The following is a 23,625-nucleotide window of genomic DNA, read 5'->3' as shown; positions in this document are numbered from 1 at the left end:
ATAGGCAGGCAAGGAAGTTGTGAAGAAGACATTAGGAGAATACAAACAGATGTAGATAGGTTAAGTGAGTGCGAAAATATCTGGCAGATGGAGTTTAAAGTGGGAAAATATGAAATTGTCCATTTTGGCGGTGAGAGATTGCAGAGTTCTCCGGTGCACAGGGATCTGGGTGCCCCAGTACTGAATTACAAAAGGATAGCCTGAAAGTACACCAAGTAATTAGGAAACCTAATAAAATGTTATCATTTATTGCGAAGGGAATTGAATAGAAAAGTAGGGAGGTTCTGCTTGAGTTGTGCAGGGCATTGGTGAAACCACATTTGGAGTATTGTGTACAGTATCGGTCACCGCATTTAAGAAAGGAAATAAATGCGATGTAAGTAGTTCAGAAAAGGTTTACAAGTCTAATAACAGGAATGAGTGGGTTGTCTTAAGAGGAACGTTTGGACAGACATGGCTTATATCCGCTTAAGTTTAGAAGAATACAGGCGACTTGCTTGAAACATCTAAGATCCTGAGGGGTCCTCACACGGTGGATGTGGAGAGGATGTTTCCTCTCGTGGGAGAATCTAGAACTAGGGATCACAGCTTTAAAAATAATTGGTCGCCCATTTCAAACAGAGATGAGGCCATTTTTGATTGTCTCCACAGCTTAGGAAATTTGTCCCTTGCTGAGCAATTGTTGGAGAGCATGCAGTAACACGCTGCTGTTGAGTAACAAGTCGCTCTTATAAAGGATTTTGTGAATACAAAATCTCCAGTAGACCTTGGGCGTTTTGTCCTGCTGGGACGATGACTAGCTTTCCTCAGCTGTTAAGGAAGAGTTTCTGAACGACTTGACCTGCAGTGGCCTTGTACCACACCTATGCTTTAGCGAAGGTATTCCTTAAAATCTGGGTGCTTTCCTGATGTTTTGCGACTCTTCTGTAAACACAATTAGTTCTTGCCACTTATTTCAACTTTCATCTGATAGTGCATCTGCCAATCTTTCTCCAGTTTCCAGAGATCCAGCAGGTATTAATAAGATCTTTGGCGCTGTCTAAATCTGCCTTCATAAACTTTCAATTCCGACGATAGTTTCAGTTGTGTGAAATGGTAAAATACTCTCAATTCTTACTCTCCACGAGATAACAAAACAGGGACTCAAATTCTACATCAGAATATATCCAACTCATGTTATTTAGGTGTAAGTATTTTCAGTTCCTCATAATTACTTCTCCAATCCTTGGGAAGTGTCGCCTACATTCGAGTTTCAGAGTTTGTCCCGGAGCTTTTTGCGGTTACAGGTGGTTGTGGTTGTTGGAGGTTAGTCATCTCAGCTCCAGGACGTGACTGCAGGAGTTCCTCAGGGTAGTATCCTAGGCCCAACCATCTTGAGATGCTTTATCAATCAACTTCCTCCCATCATAAGGTCAGAAGTGTGGATGTTCGCTGATAATTGCACGATGTTCAACAGCATTTGCGACTCCTCAGATTCTGACACAATCCATCTCCAAATGCCGCTAGACCGGGACGATATCCAGGCTTGGGCTGACAAGTGGCAAGGAACATTCACGCCAGTCAAGTGTCAGGCAATGAGAGAATCCAACCATCGTCCCTTGATGTTCAATGACATTACCATCACTGAATCCCCCACTATCAACATCCTGGTTGTTATGATTAACCATAAACTGAACTGAACTAGCCATATAAATACTGTGGCTACAAGAGCAGATCAGAGGCTAGGAATAGTGCGATGAGTAACTCACCTACTGACTCTCCAAAGCCTGTCCACCATCTACAAGACACATGTCAGGAGGGTGATGGAATACTTCCCAATTGCCTGGATGAGTGCAGCTGCCACAACACTCAAGAAGTTTGACACCGTTCAGGACATGGTCGTCCACTTGATTGGAACCACATCCAAAAACATTCATGTTTGGGATGTGGGCTTCGCTGGCTGGGGCAGCATTTATTGCCCATCCCTAATTGCCCTTGAGAAGGTGGTGGTGATCTGGTTTCTTGAACTGCTGCAGTCCATGTGGTGTAGGTAAACCCACAGTGCTGTTAGGAAGAGAATTCCAGGGTTTTGACCCAGCAACAGTTAAGGAACTGCAATATATTCCCAAGTCAGGATGATTAGTGACTTGGAGGCTAACTTCCAGGTGGTGGTGTTCCCGTCTATCTGCTGCCCTTGTGCTTTTAGATGGTAATGGTGATGGGTTTGAAAGTTGCTCAGGAGTCTTGGTGAGTTGCTGCAGTGCATCTTGTAGATGGTACACACTGCTGCTACTGTGCTTCAGTGGTGGCGGGAGTGAATGTTTGTTGATGGGGTGCGAATCAAACGGGCTGCTTTGTCCTGGATTGGGTCGAGTTTCTTGAATGTTGTTGGAGCTGCACTCAACTTGCCAGCCTATCCGTCGCAGCCCTCAATTGCTTAGAGAAATGCGCCACGTATTACGCACACAAAACACAGCTCTTCAGTTGACTGCATCACTCGGGTCTCAAAAAATGTCATAAACAATCCGGTCGCTGCCCTTCAATCCAAAGCCTGCTTGGCAGCGCTTATTTTTCTGGCGTTCACACAGATCGAAATCTTTCGACTGCTTTCAAAGCACAGGTGCAGATTTGTGCGAATGGTACTCGCAGGAAGAGCGGCGGGAGCAGAACAAACCTAATTACTCGAAGGTGGGTTTGAATTCCGCAACATTAAGCAACAAGTATGTAAGGGTGCTAGACTTGAAAGGAGTACATAGGTTTTCGTTGCCAAAACAACCATGTCTTTATGCAATAAAAATTGATTATTCGATGCCTCATAATAGCGGCTGCCACACGGTGAATAATATTTAAAGTAATTCTACCGTGATTCAAACTCGAACCGAAGCTGCTGTGAGCACAACATAGACGACTAACCACCGCAAGATCGCAGCGCCACAATCTGGCTGCGTTATTAGTAGTTGCTTGCAGTAATGTTACAAATGATGTTCTCTCAAAAGGGTTGGATGTTTTTACGACAGTTTAAAATAAGAGCCCTCAAAAATCCCCGCAAAGATGAAATTCGACACACGCCGCAACCGCGACTAAAGGTTTAAACACACGCTTTTTCACCTCTCGGCTCGGCAGTTGAGCTCATTTTTGAAGCTGCTGACTGCTAAACTAAAAGTTGGCATTCCCCCGACTTTAGTGCAAAATGTCATAAAAGTAAAGTACTGAAAATGCAGCACATCTGAAAACAACAAAAGAGGAGATGCAGGAGGTCCAGCAGAATCTTTTGTAAAGAGAAACAGGTTTCGAGTTTCAGATTTGTAATATCGCTTCAGAGCCGAGGTTGCTGCAGCCGCAATGCCAAGTTCTAACCATTGTAGGGTCACAGCGTGACATTACGGCTGTAGCTCTGTTAAGACAGAATTGGTAACCGAGGTTGTCCGCTCACTTAGTAGGAACATTAACCAACTAATCTGCAGAGGCGAGGTGGATAATCACAATAACTGGCGACCTGGCTCTTAACACTGACTTATCGGTCCTCGGCCTCCTGCAGTGTACCAATGAAGCTCAACATATACTCGAGGGATAGCACCTCATCTTTCGATTCGGCGAGAGGCAGCCTTCCGGACTCAACATTGAATTTAGCAATTTCGCATCGTAATTGCTGTTCACACCTCCCGTGTTTCTTTACTTGTTCCATTGTTCTTACAGGGAGCTGGGAATGACATGACGGGCCGAATGACCCTGATTCTGTGCAGGAACCATTCTATGATTCTATGCTTACCACTTCATTTAACCATAAACTCTCTTGACATTTAATCTTTCGTAGTGTCCATCCTATCGCAGCCCGTCCCTTTTGTTATTTTTCCACCGCCCACCCCTTCACTTGCTTAAAAAAGTGTCACATTTCTATCTACCCAGTTCTTAAGAATTACATATAGATATAAAAACGTTCTTTCTGTATCTAAAACCTCTCATTACGTGTTCGATGCACCTTTTAGCGGACTTGTTGACTCTTGGACAGCTTGTTCAGTTGAAATCTCACTCATCCAGGCAACAAAAATCAGATCTCCCAAGCGCGTCTAATCAATAAATTTTATTTTCTGCTCTGCTTTTCCGATGAAATATTTAAGAAGTTACCAAACATTGAACTTGGGATGAATTCAGAGTCTGTATGCAATAGAAATACAGTTTGGGCAAATCAATGTCAAACTGCTTGTCTTGGAGCTCTGTCAGACTGCGTGTATTTTCTGACCAGGTGAAACCTGAACGCTTTCAGCCGGCTGCCTGAATCAGCGAGCATAGCATCGCCTGAATTGGTGACAAATTGACAGTCCGTTTAAACGGGTAAACCTTCTTGAAATTTTATCTCTATTTTCTCCGCATGTGTTGCGCTGGGAAACTTCCGACATGCGTTATCTTGTTTTCAAAAGTCTAATTCCATCCCGCGTTTACGTAAATGGAGCCTCTGACTTGGGGAGCAAAATGCAACACGGACGGACTTGTACAGGATCTGAACCCGGAACCTTTCGTATACTCAATGAATTAAACCCCCTAAATACGAATCACACCACGAGCCGCCAGTCGTGGGCACGCTACGAACAGATGTTTCCACTGGCACGTAAAGCCGTTGAGTGACTATTTAAAATGACTAATATAAAAGTAAGAAATGCTACAAATATTCAAAACAGTCAGACAGCATCTGTGGAAAGGGAAACAGTTCATATCTCAGCTCGATGGCCTTTCATCAAAGCTGACAAAAATTAGAAATGTAATAGCTGTTAAAGCAAGTAAAAATGGGAAAGGCGGAAAGATAAAGTGAAAATCAGGAAAGCTTAGATGACAAGAGCTTGCTGAGCATGGTCAAAGAACATGCTCTTGTCCAAAGGGGAACAGCCATCTTGTATATGACATTCCTGTGGCCTGAGCACAGTGGAGCTCCTCCTGATTGGTGACTTTCAAATCGTACAACGGTTAGTCCTGCTGCAGCAACCTCGTTCTGAGGGAATGTCATAAACCTGAAAACGTCAAACCGGTTCCTCTTTCCAAAGATGTTGCCGGACATCCTGCGTTTTCTGTTTGCATTTCAGATTTGCCGCATCGTCTTTTGCTTTTGTGTGAAATTGGAATATCCATGACGCTGTTCCTGAAAAGAAACCTCGACTCAAACCCGTGTTCGGAACATGAATAGAATTAGTCAAGGCGTTTCATTGCGCCACTAGTCTGGCTGCATGGCAGAAGCGTAATTCCTCTGTTCAATGCCTTAACTCGACTGGTCAGCAGCAGGAAAGTCAGCTTTTAGTTAGCAGACACTGGCTTCAAAAGTGAGATGAGCGGGAGATGATAGCACGGCCGAGTGGTTTAAAGCTGCGGTCTCTGTCAGCGAGGGTGTCGAAGTCCCTCCTGGTGAGGATTGTTAACGGTTCATATTTTAGACTCTTCAATCTTTTCGAGGTGATAATTTAAAATCAAAAAACGCCGACGCTGAAAAACTAAAATAAAAAAAGTTAGTTCACCTCCATCTGAAACTCTCCTTTCTCTCGCGGATGCTGCCTGCACTGCTGAATATTTGCAGATTTTAAAATATATATTTTATGTTCTATGGGGATCTGTTAGTTTAGATAGCTCGTGGGTGGTGCAGAATGACGTCAATGACGCGGACTCAATCCCTGTGGTAGTGCTGTGGTAATTCATGAAGCCTCCTTGCCTTGTCTCAATCTTCTTGTAGAACCCTTTTTTTAAACCACTCTTTTAATATTTATATGCCTATAGGAGATTTTTGGATTCTCCCTTCTGTTAGCTGTTAGTTCCTTCTCACACTCTCGGTTTCTCCGATTTTTTTTCAACTCACCTCTCAACCTTCTATATTGAATCTAATTCTCAATTGCATTATCCAACACACACCTGTTACGAGTACCCTTTATTCTGTTCATCTTCCCACGCTTATCTCTTTCGTCATTGAGAACATTCTGTATTTGTTTTCCCTACCTTTTCCCTTGACTGTCCCAGAACTATCTTGACTTTAAGGACAGGTCATTGTTCAGTTACTGTTTTGCCTGCCAATCTTGTGATGCCAATTTATCTGAGCGAAATCCGATGTCACTCTATTCACGTTTCACCTATCTGAATTAATTACTCTTACTCTCGATTGCTCCTGTCGTTTTCTATAGCCAACCTAAAGCTTAAGACACGAATATCTCTGCCAACTATATGTTCTCCTAACGATACCCGATCAACCTGGCCCACCTCGTTCCCTAATGCAGGCCCAGCAATGCCCTGTTCCTCTTTAGGTTGAAACATACTAATGCAGAAATCTGTTCTTGAACACACTCTTAGAATTATTGCTCCTCCCTGCCATTTACAATCGCACGCCATATTGGGATAGTTAATGGCTCCCATTATAACTGTTCCATAATTTTTGCACCTCTCTGCAAAGTCCTTGCAAATTTGTTTCTCTATCTTATTTACTAGCTGATGTAGTTGATGGCCTATAGCATACACTGAACAACGTAATGGTTCCTCTATTGTTTCTTAGCTCTGGCTAAATAGATTCTGTCCCCAACCCCCCTGAGACGTCCTCTTTCTCCAGCATTGTAATGCTCTGCTCAATCAAAACTGCCATCACTCTTTTTATCTCTTATATCTTCTTTATCGTTCCTGAACAACTTGTATCCAGGGACATTTAGTAAACTGTTCTGATCTTCTTTGAGCAAAGTGTCTATTATCACCACAACATCATATTGCCACGTAGCCACCTGTATCTGTAACTCACCCACCATATCCCATGCAATCACATATATGTTCATTAAACATAATTTGGAATTATTGCATTCCTGCTTACTCTGAAACTCGTGTGTGTTGTCTGTATTTTGCAATTCTCTGTACACATTTGTCTACTTCTCTAGTATTACCTCCTGCTTCCCATACCACTGCAACATTTGTTCAAACCCTATCCAACAGCAAATCGCCCTGCAATAAAATTGGTCCCAGCTTTGTTCATTTTCAAATTGTCTGGCCTATTCAAGTCTCATCTCCCCAAGGCTGGTCCCAATGTTCCAGGAATCTAAAGCCCTCTTTCGTGCACCAGCTCTCAAACCGTGCAATCATCCATTCTATATTCGCATTTCTTCACTCACTTGCACGTGGTAAGGGAATAACCAAGTGATTAACACTTAACCCGCTTGCTTGGTTTCTTTATGGCTTCCTAAAGTCCAATTGCAGGAGCACATTCCGCTTCCTACCTGTGCCATTGGTTCCAGTGTGGACAAAGACCATTGGCTGTTCACCCTCCCTTCTTCAGAGTGCTCTGCAGCTATTCAGTGACATTCTTGGCTCTGGCAAAAGGGAGGTAACATACCATTCTAAACATAAAAATTTCAAATCTTCCCACCTCTGATGAAAGAACAAGAACATTCTTAGCTTCCTTTCAAGTGCTAAGGAATGCAAGCTCCAACAACTTATTGATAATAATGCCCACAATGGGCCGTCCACTTTTTCCCATCCCTCTGACCCCATCCTTCCTTCTAATCCCAGACCCTGCCGTGTATTCACCATACCCTCTGTCATTCCCTGTCTGATGCTGAACGTTGAGCACTCAGCAAAGGATTCAGTTTCATCCCGTTATGCCCTCACCTGAATGAATATTGGGCTTGGCACTATGCTGAATGCTTTTCATGCGGCCTTTGTCTTGATGCCCACTTCTTTGGCCAGGAGTCCCCCTCCCATTCCATGGATCCTTTCACCCATCTCCAGTATTGTCACTCCACCTGGACCCCTCCCGCTGGCCCCATACCTGCTCTTAATCTTTTCATTGAGAACTCTCGGCATGACATCAACCATCTCAATTTCTCTACTCCTTTCACCCACTCTAACCTGTCTCTTTCTGAACTTGCTGCACTCTGTTCTTATATGTCTAACCCTGATTTTGTTATCAAACCTGCTGACAAGGGTGATGATGTTGTTGTCTGACGCACTGACCTCTACCTTGCAGAGGCTGAATTCAACTCACAGACACTTCCTTCTACCTCCCCCTGGACCATGACCCCACCACCGAACATCAAGCCATTGTTTTCAGGACTGTCACTGACCTCATCTCCTCTGGAGGTCTTCCCTCCACAGCTTCCAACTTCATAGTTTCCCAACCCCAGACAGCCCACTTCTACCTCCTTCCCAAAATCCACAAAAAGGACTGTCCATGTAGACCAATCATGCCAGCATGTTCCTGCCCCACAGAACTCATTTTTTCCAATCTCAAATCCGTTCTATCTCCCCTTGTCCTTTCTCTTCCCACCTATATCCGCTATTCATCTGATGCCCTACATCATATCAACAATTTCCAGTTCCCTGGCCCTAACTGCCTCCTCTTCATCACAGATATACAATCCCTCTACACCACTATCCCCCACCAGGATGGTCTGAGCGTTCTCTGCTTCTTCCTTGAATGAAGGCCCGAACAATCCCCATCCACCACCACTATCCTCCGTCTGGCTGAACTTGTTCCCTGACTGAACAATTCCTCCTTAAACTTGTTTCACTTCCTCCAAATTAAAGCTGTGGCTATGGGCTCCAGTTATGCCTGTCTCTTTATGGGGGTATGTGGAAAATTCCTTGTTCCAGTCCTAATCAGGTCCCCTCCCACAACTTTTTTCTCAGTACATCATTGACTGTTTCGGTGTTGCTTCAGGCTTTCGTCTGGATCTGGAAAATTTGATCAATTTTGCTTCGAATTTCCACCCACCTTCACATGGTCCTTCTCCGACACTTCACTTCTCTTCCTTGACCTTTCTATCTCAGTTTATGGTAATAGACTGTCAAACAACATCCATTACAAGCCCACTGACTCCCACAGCTACCTCGACTACAGATCCTCACACCCTGCTTCCTATAAGGATATTCATCCCATTCCCTCAGTTCCTTCACTTTTGTTGCATCTGTTCTGATGATACCAATTTCCAAAACGGCACTTCTGGCATGTCTTCCTTAACAAAGGTTTCCTACCCATTGTGGTTGACACAGCTCTCAGCCGTGTCTAAGTCATCTCCCACGCCTCTGCCTTCTCACCTTCCTCTCCCTCCCTGAACCATGATGGTGTCCCCCTTGTCCTCACTTTTCACCCGACCAGCCTCCACATTCATAGGATCATCATCCGCCATTTCCACCAACTCCAGCATGATGCCACCACGAAACAAATCTTCCCCTCACCCCTCAGCCAGCATTCTGTAGGGTCCATTCCCTCTGGGACATCGTGGTCCACTCCTCCGGCACCACCAATACCTTCTCACAGCACCTTCCCATGCAATCACAGAAGGTGAAACACCTGTCCATTTATCTTCTCCCTCCTCACTGCACAAGGGCCCAAAAGCTCCATTCAGGTGAAGCAGCGCTTCATTTGCACTTTCATATTTGGTTGACTGCATTCGTTGCTCCCAATGCGGTCTCCTTTACATTAGGGAGACCAAACGTAGACTGGGTTACTGCTTTGTGGAACACCTTCACTCAGCCGCTAGCATGACCCAGACCTTTCTGTTGCTTGCTTTTTCAACACACCATCCTGTTCTCATGCACCCATGCCCGCCCTTGGCCTGCTGCAATGTTCCAGTGAAGCCCAACAGAAGTTGGAGGAACAACACCTCATCTTCAGATTAGGCACTTTACAGCCTTATGGAATTAACATTGAGTTCAACAACTTCAGACCTGAACTCTCTCGTCAATCTTCACCTCCTTTTAATTGTTTTTTCAAAATTTATTTTTATTTTTTATCTACTCATATTTATTTATTTTTATTCATTTATTCATTGTTTTAGCCTCTTTTTAAATCCCACTTTCTATCCTTTTTCCCCAACACCTCCCCCTCCCCGCCCACCCCGGCCCCAAAAAGGCCATCTGTTACTTGGTCTATGTTGTTCTTTCAGAGTGCTTACCCTTGCTCTGATATTATCCAATTCTGTTCTCTTACCTTTATGCCACTATCAACACCTTTTTAAAGCGCTTATCACAATCATTAACACTCCTCTTGTCCTTTTGTTCATGACATCATTGTCAATCTCTCCTTTGCTCCCACCTATTGCTGGCCTTCTATCCAGTTTCACCTGCTCCACCAACTCCGCCCCCGCTTAAGCAGTATAAATTTCATCATATTCCTACTTCTAGCTCTGAAGAAGGGTCATACGGATTTGAAATGTTGACTCTGTTTCTGTCTCCACAGTGCTGTCAAACCTGTTGAGTTTTTCCAAGATTTACTGTTTTTGTTTTAGATTTCCAGCATCCGCAGCATTTTGCTCTTATCTGATGAAATGTCATTGGCATGAAGCAAGAGGTCTCGAGTACAAATTCTTGATGAGCCCTTTTGTGTTGTTACTTGTTGCCCAAGTCACGGAATGAGTTCTCAATTTATTTTCTATTGAAGGCGGCGTTGATATCGGGAGAGTGAGAATCAGTGGACATGATGAAGGGCGTTTGTTAATGCAGATCACGTGGAAAATTGAAATTAAATGTTAAAGATGATTTGCTCATGTAAGCATACTATGAATTTCTCCCATTTAGACGATTTCAGGCTTGCTGATTCAGTAGCTGGATGATTGTGTTCAGTTTTAAACTTGCAGTCTGACAGAGTTTGAAACCCCACCATTTGATTTGAATGTATTCTAATTGTATTCTAGGAGCTGTGCTGAGCTGGAAGTTTCATGCAGTTTTCTAAGCTAGTTAGGAGGGAATTAAGGATCTGGGATAGTGGAAAAGGCTCAAATCAATTGCTGGTCACCAAGTGACTCATATGGCATTTCAGAAGAAGTCCCAGGAACTTGGACCACCATCTAAGGTTATTGGGAGATGGTGATGTCACTACATTGGAAATCCAAAGGCCCAGGTAATGTTTTTGTGACAGAGGTTCAAATCTCACCATGGCCAGTTGGTGGAATTTAAATTCAGTGTTTTAATTTTTAAAAATCTGGAATTGAAAATCAGTTTCAGTTAATGGTGACCATGAAGCCATCATTGATTGTTGGACAAAAAAAAACACTTGGTTCACTAATGTCTTTTAGGGAAGGAAATCTTCCACCTTTACTGGTCTGACCTACATATGACTCCAAACCCACAACAATGTAGTTGATTCTTAGCTGCCTTTTATAAATAGCCTCGCAAACCACTCAGCTCAAAGACAATTAGGGATCATTGATAATGTCTGGCTGTGCCAGTGACGTCCATGTCTTACTGGAAGGATGAAATAAAAAAGTGTCACAGTGTAAGTGGTCATTGGATTTGATGGTCTCGATGCAATTCGTCCCTGGATTTGGTGTCCCAGTGGTAGGGGACCCTAGACTTGGTGTCCCAGTGGAAGAGGACGTTAGATTTGGTGTCCCAGTGGAAGAGGTCCTTGGATTTGGTGTCCCAGTGGAAGAGGTCCGTGGATTTGGTGTCCCAGTGGAAGAGGACGTTAGATTTGGTGTCCCAGTGGAAGAGGTCCTTGGATTTGGTGTCCCAGTGGAAGAGGTCCGTGGATTCGGTGTCCCAGTGGAAGATGTCCGTGGATTTGGTGTCTTGGTATAAATCCCTGGATTTAGTGACTCGGTTAAAGGGATGCCAGAATTTGGTGTCACTGGATTGTTTGTACATTGTATGTGGTCACAACAGGCTCAATACAAGTTTAGCTTAAGTTCTCTACTATTCATTTCTTGCACTCAAGAAATAACCCCAGTACCTGGTTTGTCTTTATTTTATTTTCCTTTTTGTGTCTTATTAACTTGGATTCCCATGCTGAATTTATGTTTTTTTTTTTACTTATATGCCTGTGGAAAATCTTGCAACTTTCTATTATGCTTCTTGATAATTGAGTTTCTTATTTCCTCTTTCCCTTCCTGATTTTTATTTTACTTCTTTTAATCTCATCATATTTTCACTTGTCATGCTCTCCCCCTGCCGTCAATGTATCTACTGTTTGCCTCTTTCCTAACCCACAATTATTCACCTATATCTTATTGATCCATGGTGCCTCATTGGTGTATAGTGGAGTGTAGCCACCAGAATTGGAAAACAAAAATGATACAGTGTATTCTGAACTCTGTTCTTCGTAAGTCTAATCTAATAAGTTGCATCTACACTGAAAATATTTATCTTTAATTTGTTCGGTGCATTCATGATCTGAACGTGCTCAAAGTATAACCACAAGGATATCTATTCATTGCTCTGGCTGTCAGCAAAAGGCTGTGTCACTGTCACACAGATATTGCTTCCTTGCTACACATTTCCATACAATTTTTTACAGAGCATGACGGGATAGATGCAGGAACGTTGTTTCCCTTAGCTGGGGGGGGGGAGGTGATGGTTCGGGGTTCTAGAACCAGGGGAAAGATCTTAATACAGGGAAGGTCATCTAGGGTTGAGATGAGGAGGGTTGTTTTCACTCAGAGGGTGGTGAATCTTTGGAATTCCCTGCCCAGAGGGTGTGGAGGCTCAGTCATTGAGTATGTTCAAGACTGAGATCGATAGATTTCTAGACATTAAAAACATCGATGGAAGTGGATAGTGCAAGAAAATGGTTTTGAAGCAGAAAATCAGCCATGATCTTATTGAATGGCGAAGTGGCCTCAAAGGGCTGAATGGCCAACTCCTGTTCCTATTTTTTACGTTAAGACGTTTCTCTTTACACAACCACTTTCCGCACAATGGCAGCAGACATGAGCAAAGATGTGAGGCTCATTAATACACACCCATATTTCATAACAGCAAAATGTACACTTTGATAATGGTGCTGTTATTTTTCCATTACAGGTAAAATACAGGCCAGTACTGTAAAACATTTGCACCTTAGCATGGTCTCATCAGCCTGCAAGCTTCTGCTAAAATACATTTCCTGAATGGATTTAAATTAACTAAGTTTGTAGGTGTGATTAACAGAAAGGGTATCCAGCTCATCGATCCTGAGCCTGTCACCAACACCTTTTCTGGATGCCAAGGTTAAAAGAGGCACCCTGGAAGCTATGGGAGCTGGGACGTATCAACGATAATAACTGAAAGTATGAGAAATGAAATAACCTAAAGTTTGAAAGAAGAAAAGTTCAAAAGAACAGTCACGAACAGCATGTCAATTAGTCTCCAACTACAAAGCAGAATACTGTGGATGCTGCAAATCCAAAATAAAAACAGAAATTCTGGAAATACGCAGCAGTGTTGGCAGCATATGTGGAGAGAGAAACAGAGTTAATGTTTCTGCTCAAGGACCTTTCATCGTAACTGCTCATCTGCGACCTGCAGTGTGATGCCACCACCAAACACATAATTCCCTCCCCTCCTTTCTTAGCATTCCGAAGGGAACATTCCCTCTGTTTTACTCTGGTCCATTCCTCATTCACCGAACACCTCCTTCCCTTTCCATGGCACCTTTCCCTGCAAATGCAGTGAATGGCTAATGGAATGCTATCCTTTATTACGAGAGGAAGTGAACATAAAAGTAAGGATGTTTCACTTATACAGAGAATTGGTGGGACTGCACCTCAAATACTGTATTCAGTTCTGGTCTCCATATTTAAGGAAGGATGTAAATGCGTTGGAGGCCATTCAAAGGTTTACTGAATTGATACCTGGAATGAGTGGAATTACCTGGAAAAACTCAGCAGGTCTGGCAGCATTCTCCGCCGATGCTGCCAGACCTGCTGAGTTTTTCCAGGTAATTCTGTTTTTGTTTTGAATTTCCAGCATCCGCAGTTTTTTTGTTTTTATCCCTGGAATGAGTGGGTTGTCTTATGAGGAAAGGTTGGACAGACTGCGTTTATTTCCTCTGGAGCTTAGAAGAGTGAGGGGTGATTTGATTGAAATATACAAGATCCTGAATGGCCTTGACAAGGTGGATGTCAAAAGGATGTTTCCTCTTGTGGGTGAGTCCAGAACTAGGGGCCCTGTTTTAAAATTAGGGGTCGCCCTTTCAGGGTAGAGATGAGAACTTCTTTTCTCTCTGATGGTTGTATGACTTTGGAATGCTCTGCCTCTGAAGCCAGTGGAGGTGGGGTCATTGAATATTTTTAAGGCAGAGGTAGATAGATTCTTGTTAGGCAAGGGAATCAAAGGTTATTGGGGTTAGGTGGGAAGGTGGAAATTGAAACATAAGATCAGCCATGACCTTATTGAATGGCTCGAGGGGCTGAACGGTCTACTCCTATTCCTCTTTCTTATGTTCTTTGTAACACTCTTACTTTGTCTCTCCTCACGGCCTAAGACCCCAAACACTCCTAAGTTTAGCACACGTACTTCTTTCAACCTACTCTGCTGTATTTACTGCTGACAACGTGTTGCCTTCTACCTTGGAGCGACTAAACACAGATTGGGTGACCACTTTGCAGAACACGTCTGTTCAGTCTGCAAACAAGACCCTGAGGTTTTGGTGGCATGTCAATTCTCCATATTGCTCTCATGCTGACATTTCTGCCCTGTCTACTGCACCTTTCTAGTGAAGCTCAATGTAAGCTGGAGGAACAGCATCTCATCTTTCAATGAGACACTTTACAGCCTCCAAAACTCAACACTGAGTTCAAGAATTTCATTTCATAATCTAGACACATGAATTGTTTCTTTTTCTTTGCTTGTTCCTTTATTTTCTCTTTTATTTTTGCTTTTAGTCAGCATCACACTTGTTCTAGACATAAATTTTATTTCATTGTTTCTTTTCTTGCCCCATCTCCATTCCCTCTGGCCTGAGAGGACTAAGTGCTCTCTCTTTCAATCTCCCCTATCCCTCACCCTATCACAGTCCTTTTTCTCATTGTCCAATCCAACCCTTGCTAAAAGTCTATTACATTTCTAACTTTTCCCAATCCTGATGAAAGCTTACAGGCCTGAAATATTAACTGTTTCTCTCTCCACAAGTGCTGCCTTACCTGCTGAGTATTTCCAGCATTTTCTGTTTTTTTATTATCAGTCTCCTCTTAACTTGGAAAAATAAATAACACAACGCACTGTGTTTCCAGCAAAACTGATTTATTTGACAGATAGCCAGAACATTAAACTCCAGCACAGTTATAGTGGTTAGTACCAGCAGCAGAAACAAACACTGGTTGTTAAGAGGAGAAGCTAAACACTGCATCACAGGTGAATTCGCTGGTGTCGCAGCAGATGTTGTGACTGAGAAAATCCTTTTCCACATATGGAACAGGTGAATGGCTTCTCCCCAGTGTGAACTCGCTGGTGTATCAGCAGGTTGGATGAACGTGTGAATCCCTTCCCACACGCAGAGCAGGTGAATGGCCTCTCCCCAGTGTGAACTAGCTGGTGTTTCAGCAGAGTTGATGAATGACTGAATCCCTTCCCACATACAGAGCAGGTGAATGGTCTCTCCCCGGTGTGAACTCGCTGGTGTCTCATTAGGGAGCATGACTGAGTGAATCCCTTCCCACACACTGAGCAGATGAACGGTCTCTCCCCAGAGTGAGTACGTTGGTGTGTCAGCACTTCACTTGTGCTTTTAAAGCTCTTCTCACATTCACAACATTTAAATGGTCGTTTATCAGTGTGAACACGCTGGTGTGCCAGTAGGGTGGATAACTGAGTGAATCCTTTCTGACACATGGAGCAGGTGAACGGTCTCTCCCCAGTGTGAACTCGCACATGCACATGGAGCTTCGATAACTCTGTGAATCCTTTCCCACACAGGGAGCAGGTGAATGGCCTCTCCCCAGTGTGGCTGCGTCGATGGGTTTCCAGCTTGGAGGGATAATTGAATCCCTTTCCACAGTCCCCACATTTCCACGGTTTCTCCGTGGTGCATGTGTCCTTGTGTCTCTCCAGGCTGAACAATCCACACAAAAACACATACAGTTTCTCCCGACTATAAATGGCACAACTTTTCTCACGCTATGTAACTGATTTAAAGCTTGTTCCACATTTGGTACACTAGAACACTCCAGTTCTGGTGTACTTATTTCTCAGTGCTTTTCCAGCCACACTGATTTTTGAAATCCTTTTCCATTAGCAAAACAGGCAAATAATTTTCCTTCCAACTTCAATGGCTGATGTAAGTCAGGCCTGATGAATGGAGTGGGTCTGCCAGATCCTGTTGTAATGTTTCGTTTGAGTTTCCTATCAGCAAATCTCGCCCTTCTAATAACCTGTAAAAGTAGGTTACAAAAGCCACCGCTATAAGTACAGGATAGAAATTCAGAACGGGCAATTCTAGCTTCAATGAAATGTTTCCCTTTCCTGTTCCCCAAACTGTAAAACCCCATCGCACACACTCTCCATCCTCCTTGTGCTGAAATTCAATCGCATTTTATCATCTTCCACAGTTTTCCTTTCAGTCGACTTTCTTTCAGCCCTGAGGGTGCTGACTTGGGCCGGGATTGGTTCTTTACTTACCACATTCTTTCCTATATGTAGCCACTTGATGATTTCAATCTACCTGTGTGAACATCGACAGTGAGTGTTGAAAGGCTATTCCACTGCTCTCAGCTGATGAGTATCATAAGCCAAACACATAACAGGAAAACAAAAGGCTAACAAATAAATCTGTTTTGTTGACAAAATCAATCTCAATTAACTGTAAAAAGTTAAATTATTAAATAGGGCTTCATGTTGGCTCACCTGACTGATCGTCTCAGGTTCCACCCCTTCGCCCTTCAGTCTCTGTGTTCTCTTCCTGAATTTTCACAGGGCAATCAATAACCACTCGTCAACATTCCACTGCCAGGTGAGGTTCAGAGTAAGAAAAAAAAGAGACCATGTATCTGAGTTAAGAAATGATTCTATTTATAAACTCAACGATTTAAATTCAAAGCAAGTGAATCCTGCAATAAAGATGTTATAAATATAAAGGCAAAATACTGTGGATACTGGAAATCTGAAAGAAAAACAAAAAATGCTGGAAAATCTCAGCAGGTCTGACAGCATCTGTGGGGAGAAAGACAGAGTTAACCTGTTCCACCTCCTTTAAACAGTATATATTTCACCGCATTTCAACTTCCTTTAGCTCTAAAGAAAAGTCATACGGACTCGAAACGTTAACTCTGTCTTTCTGTCCACAGATGCTGTCAAAGATATTATGAACTATGATTTATTAATATGTCGCCCTTATTCGCGACCATGGAATGGAGCAGGAGTGAACAATATTGACTGTTTTAGACCATTCGAATTTTCTACCGTAACACACGCATGACTGTCACCCAATTCCCCTAAATATAAATGGCGGGCCACCGTACCCAGAATGCGCGGCGCCACAGAATACGGGTCATCGCTATGAGAAGGGCGGCAACGCGCAAGCGCAAGAAGGCCCCGCCCCTGAAGAACCAATGTCTGCGGGGAGCATGCGCGGTGCGGCGCCAGGAAGCTGAACGGGGGCGAACACAGCCTGAGCAGTAACGAGTGCGGCTTTCAGGTCCCGGATCAGAACTGCCAGGCTCAGCGGACGGATGAGGAGCGGCCCAAGGTGGGTGGGAGCACCGGTAAACGGATGGTGCAGCGCCTCCCCCATCCTACCCGCCGCTCCCCGGTTTCTTCTCCCGTTTCCACCGAGTCCGTCGCGAAACAAAGGAGCCGTCCAGAATGCCTCGCGTCTGGCCCTGGGGAGCATGCGCACTGAGCGCCTAGGGAAATAAGCACCTTGAATAGTACGGTTTCTGGAGCGCGGATAATTGTGGGAATTTCCGCCGCCATTCTTAGCTGTTTTTTATTCATGGAATGTGGGCATCGCTGGCTGGGCCAGCTTTTATTGCCGGTCCCTAATTGCCCTTGAGAAGATGGTGGTGAGCTGTCTTCACGAACCGCCGCCATCCATGTGGTGTAGGTATACCCACAGTGCTGTTAGGGGGTGAGCGCCAATATTTTGACCCAGCAACAGTGAAGGAACGGCGATATATTTCCAAGTTAGGATGGTAAGTGGCTTGAAGGGGAACATGGTGTTTCCAAGCGTCTGCTGTCCTTGTCCTTCTAGATGGTAGTAGTTGGGAGTTTGGAAAATGATGTCTAAGGAGGCTTGGTGAGCTCCTGTAGTACAACTTGTACGTGATAACACTACTGCCACTGTGTATCAATGCTGAAGGGAGTGAATGTTTGTTTGTGGATGGGTGTCAATTAAGTGGGCTGCTTTGTTCTGGATGGTGTCAAGCTTCTTGATTGTGTTGGAGCTGCGTTCATCCAGGCAAGTGGAGAGAATTCCATCACACTCTCGACTTGTGATTTTGGATGATGGACTGGCTTTGGGAAGTCCGGAGGTGAATTACTCACTGCAGGATTCCTAGCCCCTGACCTGCTCTTGTAGTCACAGTATTTATATGGCTAATCCAGTTCAGTTTATTGTCAATGGCAATCCCCAGGATGTTGGTAGTGGATGATTCAGTGATGGCAATGCCATTGAATGACAAGGGCTGATGGTTGGATTCTTTCTTTTGGAGATGGTCCTTGCCTGGCACTTGTGTGCTACAATTGTTATCTGCCACCTCCCAGCCCAAGCCTGGATATTTTCCAGGTTTTGCTGCATTTGGATATGGGCTCCATCAGTATCTGAGGAGTTGTGAATGGTGCTAAACATTGTGCAATCATCAGCAAACATCCCCACTTCTGACCTTATGATGGAAGGAATGTCATTGATGAAGCAGCTGAAGATGGTTTGCCTAGGATCTAAGGAAGTCCTGCAGTGATGTCCTGGAACTGGGATGATTGACCTCCAACAAGCACAACAGTCTTCCTTTGTGCTAGGCATGATTCCAACCAGTGCAGAGTTTTCCCGCTGGGTCCCATTGACTCCAGTTTTGCTAGGACTCCCTATACTCAGTCAAATGTCTCGATGTCAAGGGCAGTCACTCTCACCTCGCTTCAGGAGTTCAGCTCTTTTGTCCATATTTGAAACAAGGCTATATTGAGGTCAGGAGTTCAGTGGTCCTGGCGGAACACAAACTGAGAGTCAATGAGCTGGTTATTGCTAAGCAAGTGCCACTTGATAGTACTGTTGATGACCCCTTCCATCACTTTTTGGATGATTGAAAGTAGACTGTTGGGGTAGTAATTGACCGGGTTGAATTTGTCCTGCTTCTTGTGTACAAGACATACCTGGGTAATTTTCTGTTGCCAGATAGATGCCAGCATTGTAGATGTACTGGAACAGCTAGGCTCAGGATGTGGAAACTTCTGGAGCACAAGTCTTAAGTACTATTGACGGAATATTGTCAGGGTCCATAGCCTTTACTGTATCCAGCACGTTCAGCTATTTTTTGCTACCACAAATTGGCTGAAGACTGGCATTTCTGATGCTGGGGGCCTCTGGAGGAGCCTGAGATGGATCATCCACTTGGCACTTTTAGCTGAAATATGTCGCAAATGCTTCAGCCTCTTCTTTTGCAGTGATGTGCTGGCCTCCCCAATCATTGACGATGAGGATTATTTGTGGAGCCTCCTGCTCCATTGTTGTTAAATTGTCCACCACCATTCACGACAGGATGCGGCAGAACTGCAGAGCTTAGATCTGATCCATTGGTTGTGGAATCGCTTGGCTCTGTCTATTGTTTGCTGCTTACACTGTTTATTATGCACATAGTCCTGTGTTGTAGCTTCACCAGGTAGTCACATCATTTTTAGGTATTCCTGGTGCTGCTTTTGGCATGCCCTCATGCACTCTTCATTGAACTAGGGATGATCCCCTGGCTTGATGGTAATGGTAGAGTGGGTATATGCTGGACCATGAGATTTCAGATTGTGGTCAGGTACAATTCTTCTGCTGCTGATGGCCCACAGCGCCTCATAGATGCCCAGTCTTGAGATACTAGACCTGTTCAAAATCTATCACACAAGGTGGTAGTGCCACACAAGACCATAGAGGTTATCATCACTGTTAAGATGGGACTTTGTCTCCACAAGGCCTATTCGGTGGTCACTTCTACCGACACTCTCATGGACTGATGCAGGCAGTCTGGTGAAGATGAGGTCAAGTATGTTTTTCTCTCTTGTTGGTTCCCTCACTACTTGCTGCAGACTCAGTATAACAGCTATGTTCTTTAGGACACAGCCAGCTCGGTCTTTGCTGGTGCTGCTGAGCACTCTTGATGATGAGCATTGAAGTCCCTCACCCAAAGTACATTCTGCACCCTTGGCACCCTCAGTGCTTCCTCCAAGTGGTGTTTAACATGGAGGAACATTGATTCATCAGTTGACGTTGGGGTTTAGTGGTGGTGCTGGTACATGGTAATCAGCAGGTGGTTTCCTTCCCCATGTTTGACCTGATGCCATGAGACTTCATGAAGTTCAGAGCCAATGTTGACGACTCCTAGGGCATCTCCCATGTGAATGTATACCACTGTTCCACCACCTCTGCTGGATCTGTCCAGGGATGGTGATGTCTGGGACATTGCCTGTAAGATATGATTCCATGAGTGTGACTATGTTAGGCTGTTGCTTGACTAGGTTGTGATACAGCTCTCCCAATTTTGGCACAAGCACAAGCCCCCAGATGTTAGTTAAGAGGACTTTGCAGAGTTGCCAGGGCTGAGTTTGAGTTATCATTTCTGGTTGATACCAGGTGGTCCGACTGGCTTCATTCCTTTGAGCTTTGTAACGGCTTGATATAACTGAGTGGTTTGTAGGCCATTTAAGTGTCACCCGCGTTGCTGTGGGCCTGGAGTCACATGTACGGCAGACCAAATAAGTATAGCAGATTTCATTCTGTAAAGGGCATGAGTTTCATTTGAATTCCAGATTTTCATTGAATTCGAATTTCACCATCTACTGTGATGGGATTCGAGCTCCGGTCCCCAGAACATTACCGTGGGTTCCTGGATTAATAATCCAACAACAATACCACTGCAAAACCACCTGTCCCTTGTTAGTAAGTGTTCTAATATAAGCCGACAAAAGGTTGTTATATATGTTTCTCCATCCACATATGGTACCTGACCTGTTGAATATTTTCTGCATTTTCTCTTGTACTTCAGATTTCCAGAATCCACTATGTTTTGCATCTGTTTTATTGCAAGCATTGCTCACAGAACTGTGCCTAGACACAGACAGACCAGTTAAAAGCCTGTTAGCATTGTGGTGCAGTTGGTTGTGGAAGATGGCCCCTGGGCTCCAGAGGCAGTTTGCATCAGTTTCAGCTGGCATGGACATGGAGGAGGAACTGCCCATTTTAACCCCTGAGAGCTTCAACCCAGTAGGGCACAACAATGCCTGATATGAAATTGTCAAAAGAGGTAGACTGCAGGGGAAATTTGGTTGCAAAACAGACAATGCCCAAAAAATGTAAAATCCTGACTTGTTTTAGGAGCAACTCTCTCTGTAGAAGTTTTAATCCATTTTACCAAATGCATTTACTTATAATTTTTAATGTGAATGTGGATATTGCTAGCAAGACTAACAATGTACTGCCAATTCCTAGTGTTATTTGATGGTGGGCCTTCTTCTTGAACCACTGCAGTCAAAATTACAAGATTTTCACCCATTCACAATATAGAAATGGCAATATATGTCCAAGTCAGGATCATGTATGACTTCAAGGGGAACTTGGATGCAGTGGTTTCTCATGCAGCTGCTATCCTTGTTATAGCAGGTGGCAGACCCACGTTGGAAGGTTCTGCTCAAGCTGCAGGTGCACAGAGTTCTTCTCCTTCACCTTGCCTCACTATCCCACCTCTTTCTCTGCCTCTGTCCTCCACTGGAGGCCAGAGTCTTCCGTATGGCCAGATCCTGCAGTAGGTCCCATTTCCTTAAAGACATTAGTGAATCAGTTGGGTTTTTACAACAATGCAGCATCTTTCATGGTCACTTTTATTCTCTGGCACTGGCTCCACAAACTCTCCAGATTCTAGATGAGCTACATTTGACAGCCTGCCTTTGTGTTTTTATTGGTTCTCTCTCATGACCCCTTTTACCTCTTTTAAATTGATTTCATAAGGTATTAGAAGAGGAGGAGTTTCAGACAGGAACATCACAATCTGACTGAGTCATCACACAAGTCATCTGGGCCTGCATCTTCTGTCTTTGAACATGGAAGCAAAAAGCGCCATTCACAGCGGAGAGAAACCATACACATGTACCATCTGCGGTCGATGCTTCTGCCGATCATCTGGCTTGTCGAGACACAAGCACAGTCACACCAGTGAGAAACCATGCAAGTGTGGGGACTGTGGGAAGGGATTCAGTTACCCATTTGAACTGGAAATTCATCAGCGCATGCACACTGGGGAGAGACTGTTCACATGTTCCATGTGTGGTAAGGGATGCACTCATTTCTCTGCCCTGCGCAAGCACTGGCGAGTTCACACTGACAAGAGACCTTTTAAATGTTCAGACTGTGGGAAGTGCTATAAAAGTTCCTGGGAATTGACATGCCACCAACGCGTTCACACTGACGAAAGACCGTTCAGGTGCTCCCACTGCGGGATTGGATTCAGGCGATCGTCAGACCTCACTGTGCATCAGCGTAGTCATACTGGGGAGAAGCCATTCATCTGCCCCGCATGTGGGAAGGGATTCACCCAGTCATCCCAGCTCAGTACACATCAACTTGTTCACACTGATAAGAGACCTTTTAAATGTTCCGATTGTGAGAAGAGTTTTAAAAGCAAAAAACATCTGGTGACCCACCAGCGAGTTCACACTGGGGAAAGGCCGTTCACTTGTTCTGTGTGTGGGAAGGGATTTGGCCGGTCATCCTACCTGCTGAAACACCAACTGGTTCACACTGGGGAGAGGCCATTCACCTGCTCAGAGTGTGGGAAGGGATTTGCTTGTTCGTCCTATCTGCTGAAACACCAACGGGTTCACAGTGGGGAGAAGCCGTTCACCTGCTCTGTGTGTGGGAAGAGATTCACTTGTTCATCCAACCTACTGAAACATCAACGAGTTCACACTGGCGAGAGGCCGTTCACCTGCTCCACTTGTGGGAAAGGATTCACGGTGTCATCCAACCTGTTGAAACACCAGCGAGTTCACAAGTGACTGCAAACTTTGGATTCTGCCATTTTTTGCTGCTATTCGTGACATCAGGATTGAACCATGTTCGTTATGACAATTGCGCTTTGTTTTTGTTGATGTTAATAATCCCAGTGAGGGACTTGAGTTTAAGATTCTGGATAAATGTGAAATAAATCAGCTTTGTTTTGAACTCATTGCTCTAGATTTTTGTCTTTCCCACCAGAGTGTTCAGCATTACCTTACTGGAGCTCGGAAAGGATAATCTGGGGGAAGGATTGTAAGGGAAGAACAGAACTTGAGACTGGTCACAGTCCTTCAGGACCAGACTGAGAGGGACACATCGCACTTTCATCTTTCTTGTCTCCCTTCTCTGACAGCAGAGTCCCCATATGGGTTAACCTTGAGGCATATAAGAAATATGACCCAGCCCTCTCTCCCATGGTTCACAGCTCTTAAACACAGAACAAAAGGATACATTGCAATTGTGTTTAGAGGCAGGAAGAAGAATTATGAATTCTGGAAACATGCTATTGGATCAGCGACTGTGTAAAACTGCGATCTGTTTTGACTGAAAGTGAAATGGCAGGTTTGAGTTTCCAGCTTAACAATGACTGTTAATAATCCTACAAAGATATAATGTGTTTTTTGTGAGATTTCTGAGTCTACCATTTTAACACCTGTTGAAAATCATTTGTTAAAGTTTGCATTAAAATAACAGATGTACGAGTTTACAGGAGCCAGTTAACTGCTGGTAAAATTATATAACATGTTTGATTTCCGGAA

The 23,625-nt window shown here is 44.1% G+C and overlaps 2 protein-coding genes across 2 annotated transcripts; one reads left to right on the top strand and one right to left on the bottom strand.

The window, feature by feature from the left end:
* Window positions 1-15,023: 15,023 nt before the first annotated feature.
* Window positions 15,024-17,595, bottom strand: LOC121291261 (zinc finger protein 239-like). The gene is made up of 2 exons (XM_041212333.1): window positions 17,419-17,595; window positions 15,024-15,801 (listed from the first exon to the last, which is right to left on the bottom strand). Exons 1-2 carry the CDS (start codon window positions 17,593-17,595, stop codon window positions 15,034-15,036), a joined length of 945 nt encoding a protein of 314 aa, XP_041068267.1. The 3' UTR covers window positions 15,024-15,033.
* LOC121291364 (zinc finger protein 2-like) lies at window positions 17,248-23,032 on the top strand. The gene is made up of 2 exons (XM_041212439.1): window positions 17,248-17,368; window positions 21,821-23,032. Exon 2 carries the CDS (start codon window positions 21,913-21,915, stop codon window positions 22,864-22,866), a length of 954 nt encoding a protein of 317 aa, XP_041068373.1. The 5' UTR covers window positions 17,248-17,368; window positions 21,821-21,912; the 3' UTR covers window positions 22,867-23,032.
* Window positions 23,033-23,625: the final 593 nt, after the last annotated feature.

The sequence above is a fragment of the Carcharodon carcharias genome, chromosome 19 (assembly GCF_017639515.1).
Source record: "Carcharodon carcharias isolate sCarCar2 chromosome 19, sCarCar2.pri, whole genome shotgun sequence".
Lineage (NCBI taxonomy): Eukaryota > Metazoa > Chordata > Chondrichthyes > Lamniformes > Lamnidae > Carcharodon > Carcharodon carcharias.
Note: the sequence above shows the minus strand (reverse complement) of the source record. Positions and strands in the feature narration are given on the sequence as shown.

What these genes read in the sequence shown, in the direction of transcription:
- LOC121291364 (XM_041212439.1), top strand. Translation starts at nt 21,913, where the DNA reads ATGGAAGCAAAAAGCGCCATTCACAGCGGAGAGAAACCATACACATGT.
- LOC121291261 (XM_041212333.1), bottom strand. Translation starts at nt 17,595, where the DNA reads ATGGCGGCGGAAATTCCCACAATTATCCGCGCTCCAGAAACCGTACTA. An exon ending in AAGAAACCGGGGAGCGGCGG is followed by an intron (nt 15,802 to 17,418) that starts GTAGGATGGGGG and finishes TCAGTTACATAG; the next exon opens with CGTGAGAAAAGTTGTGCCAT.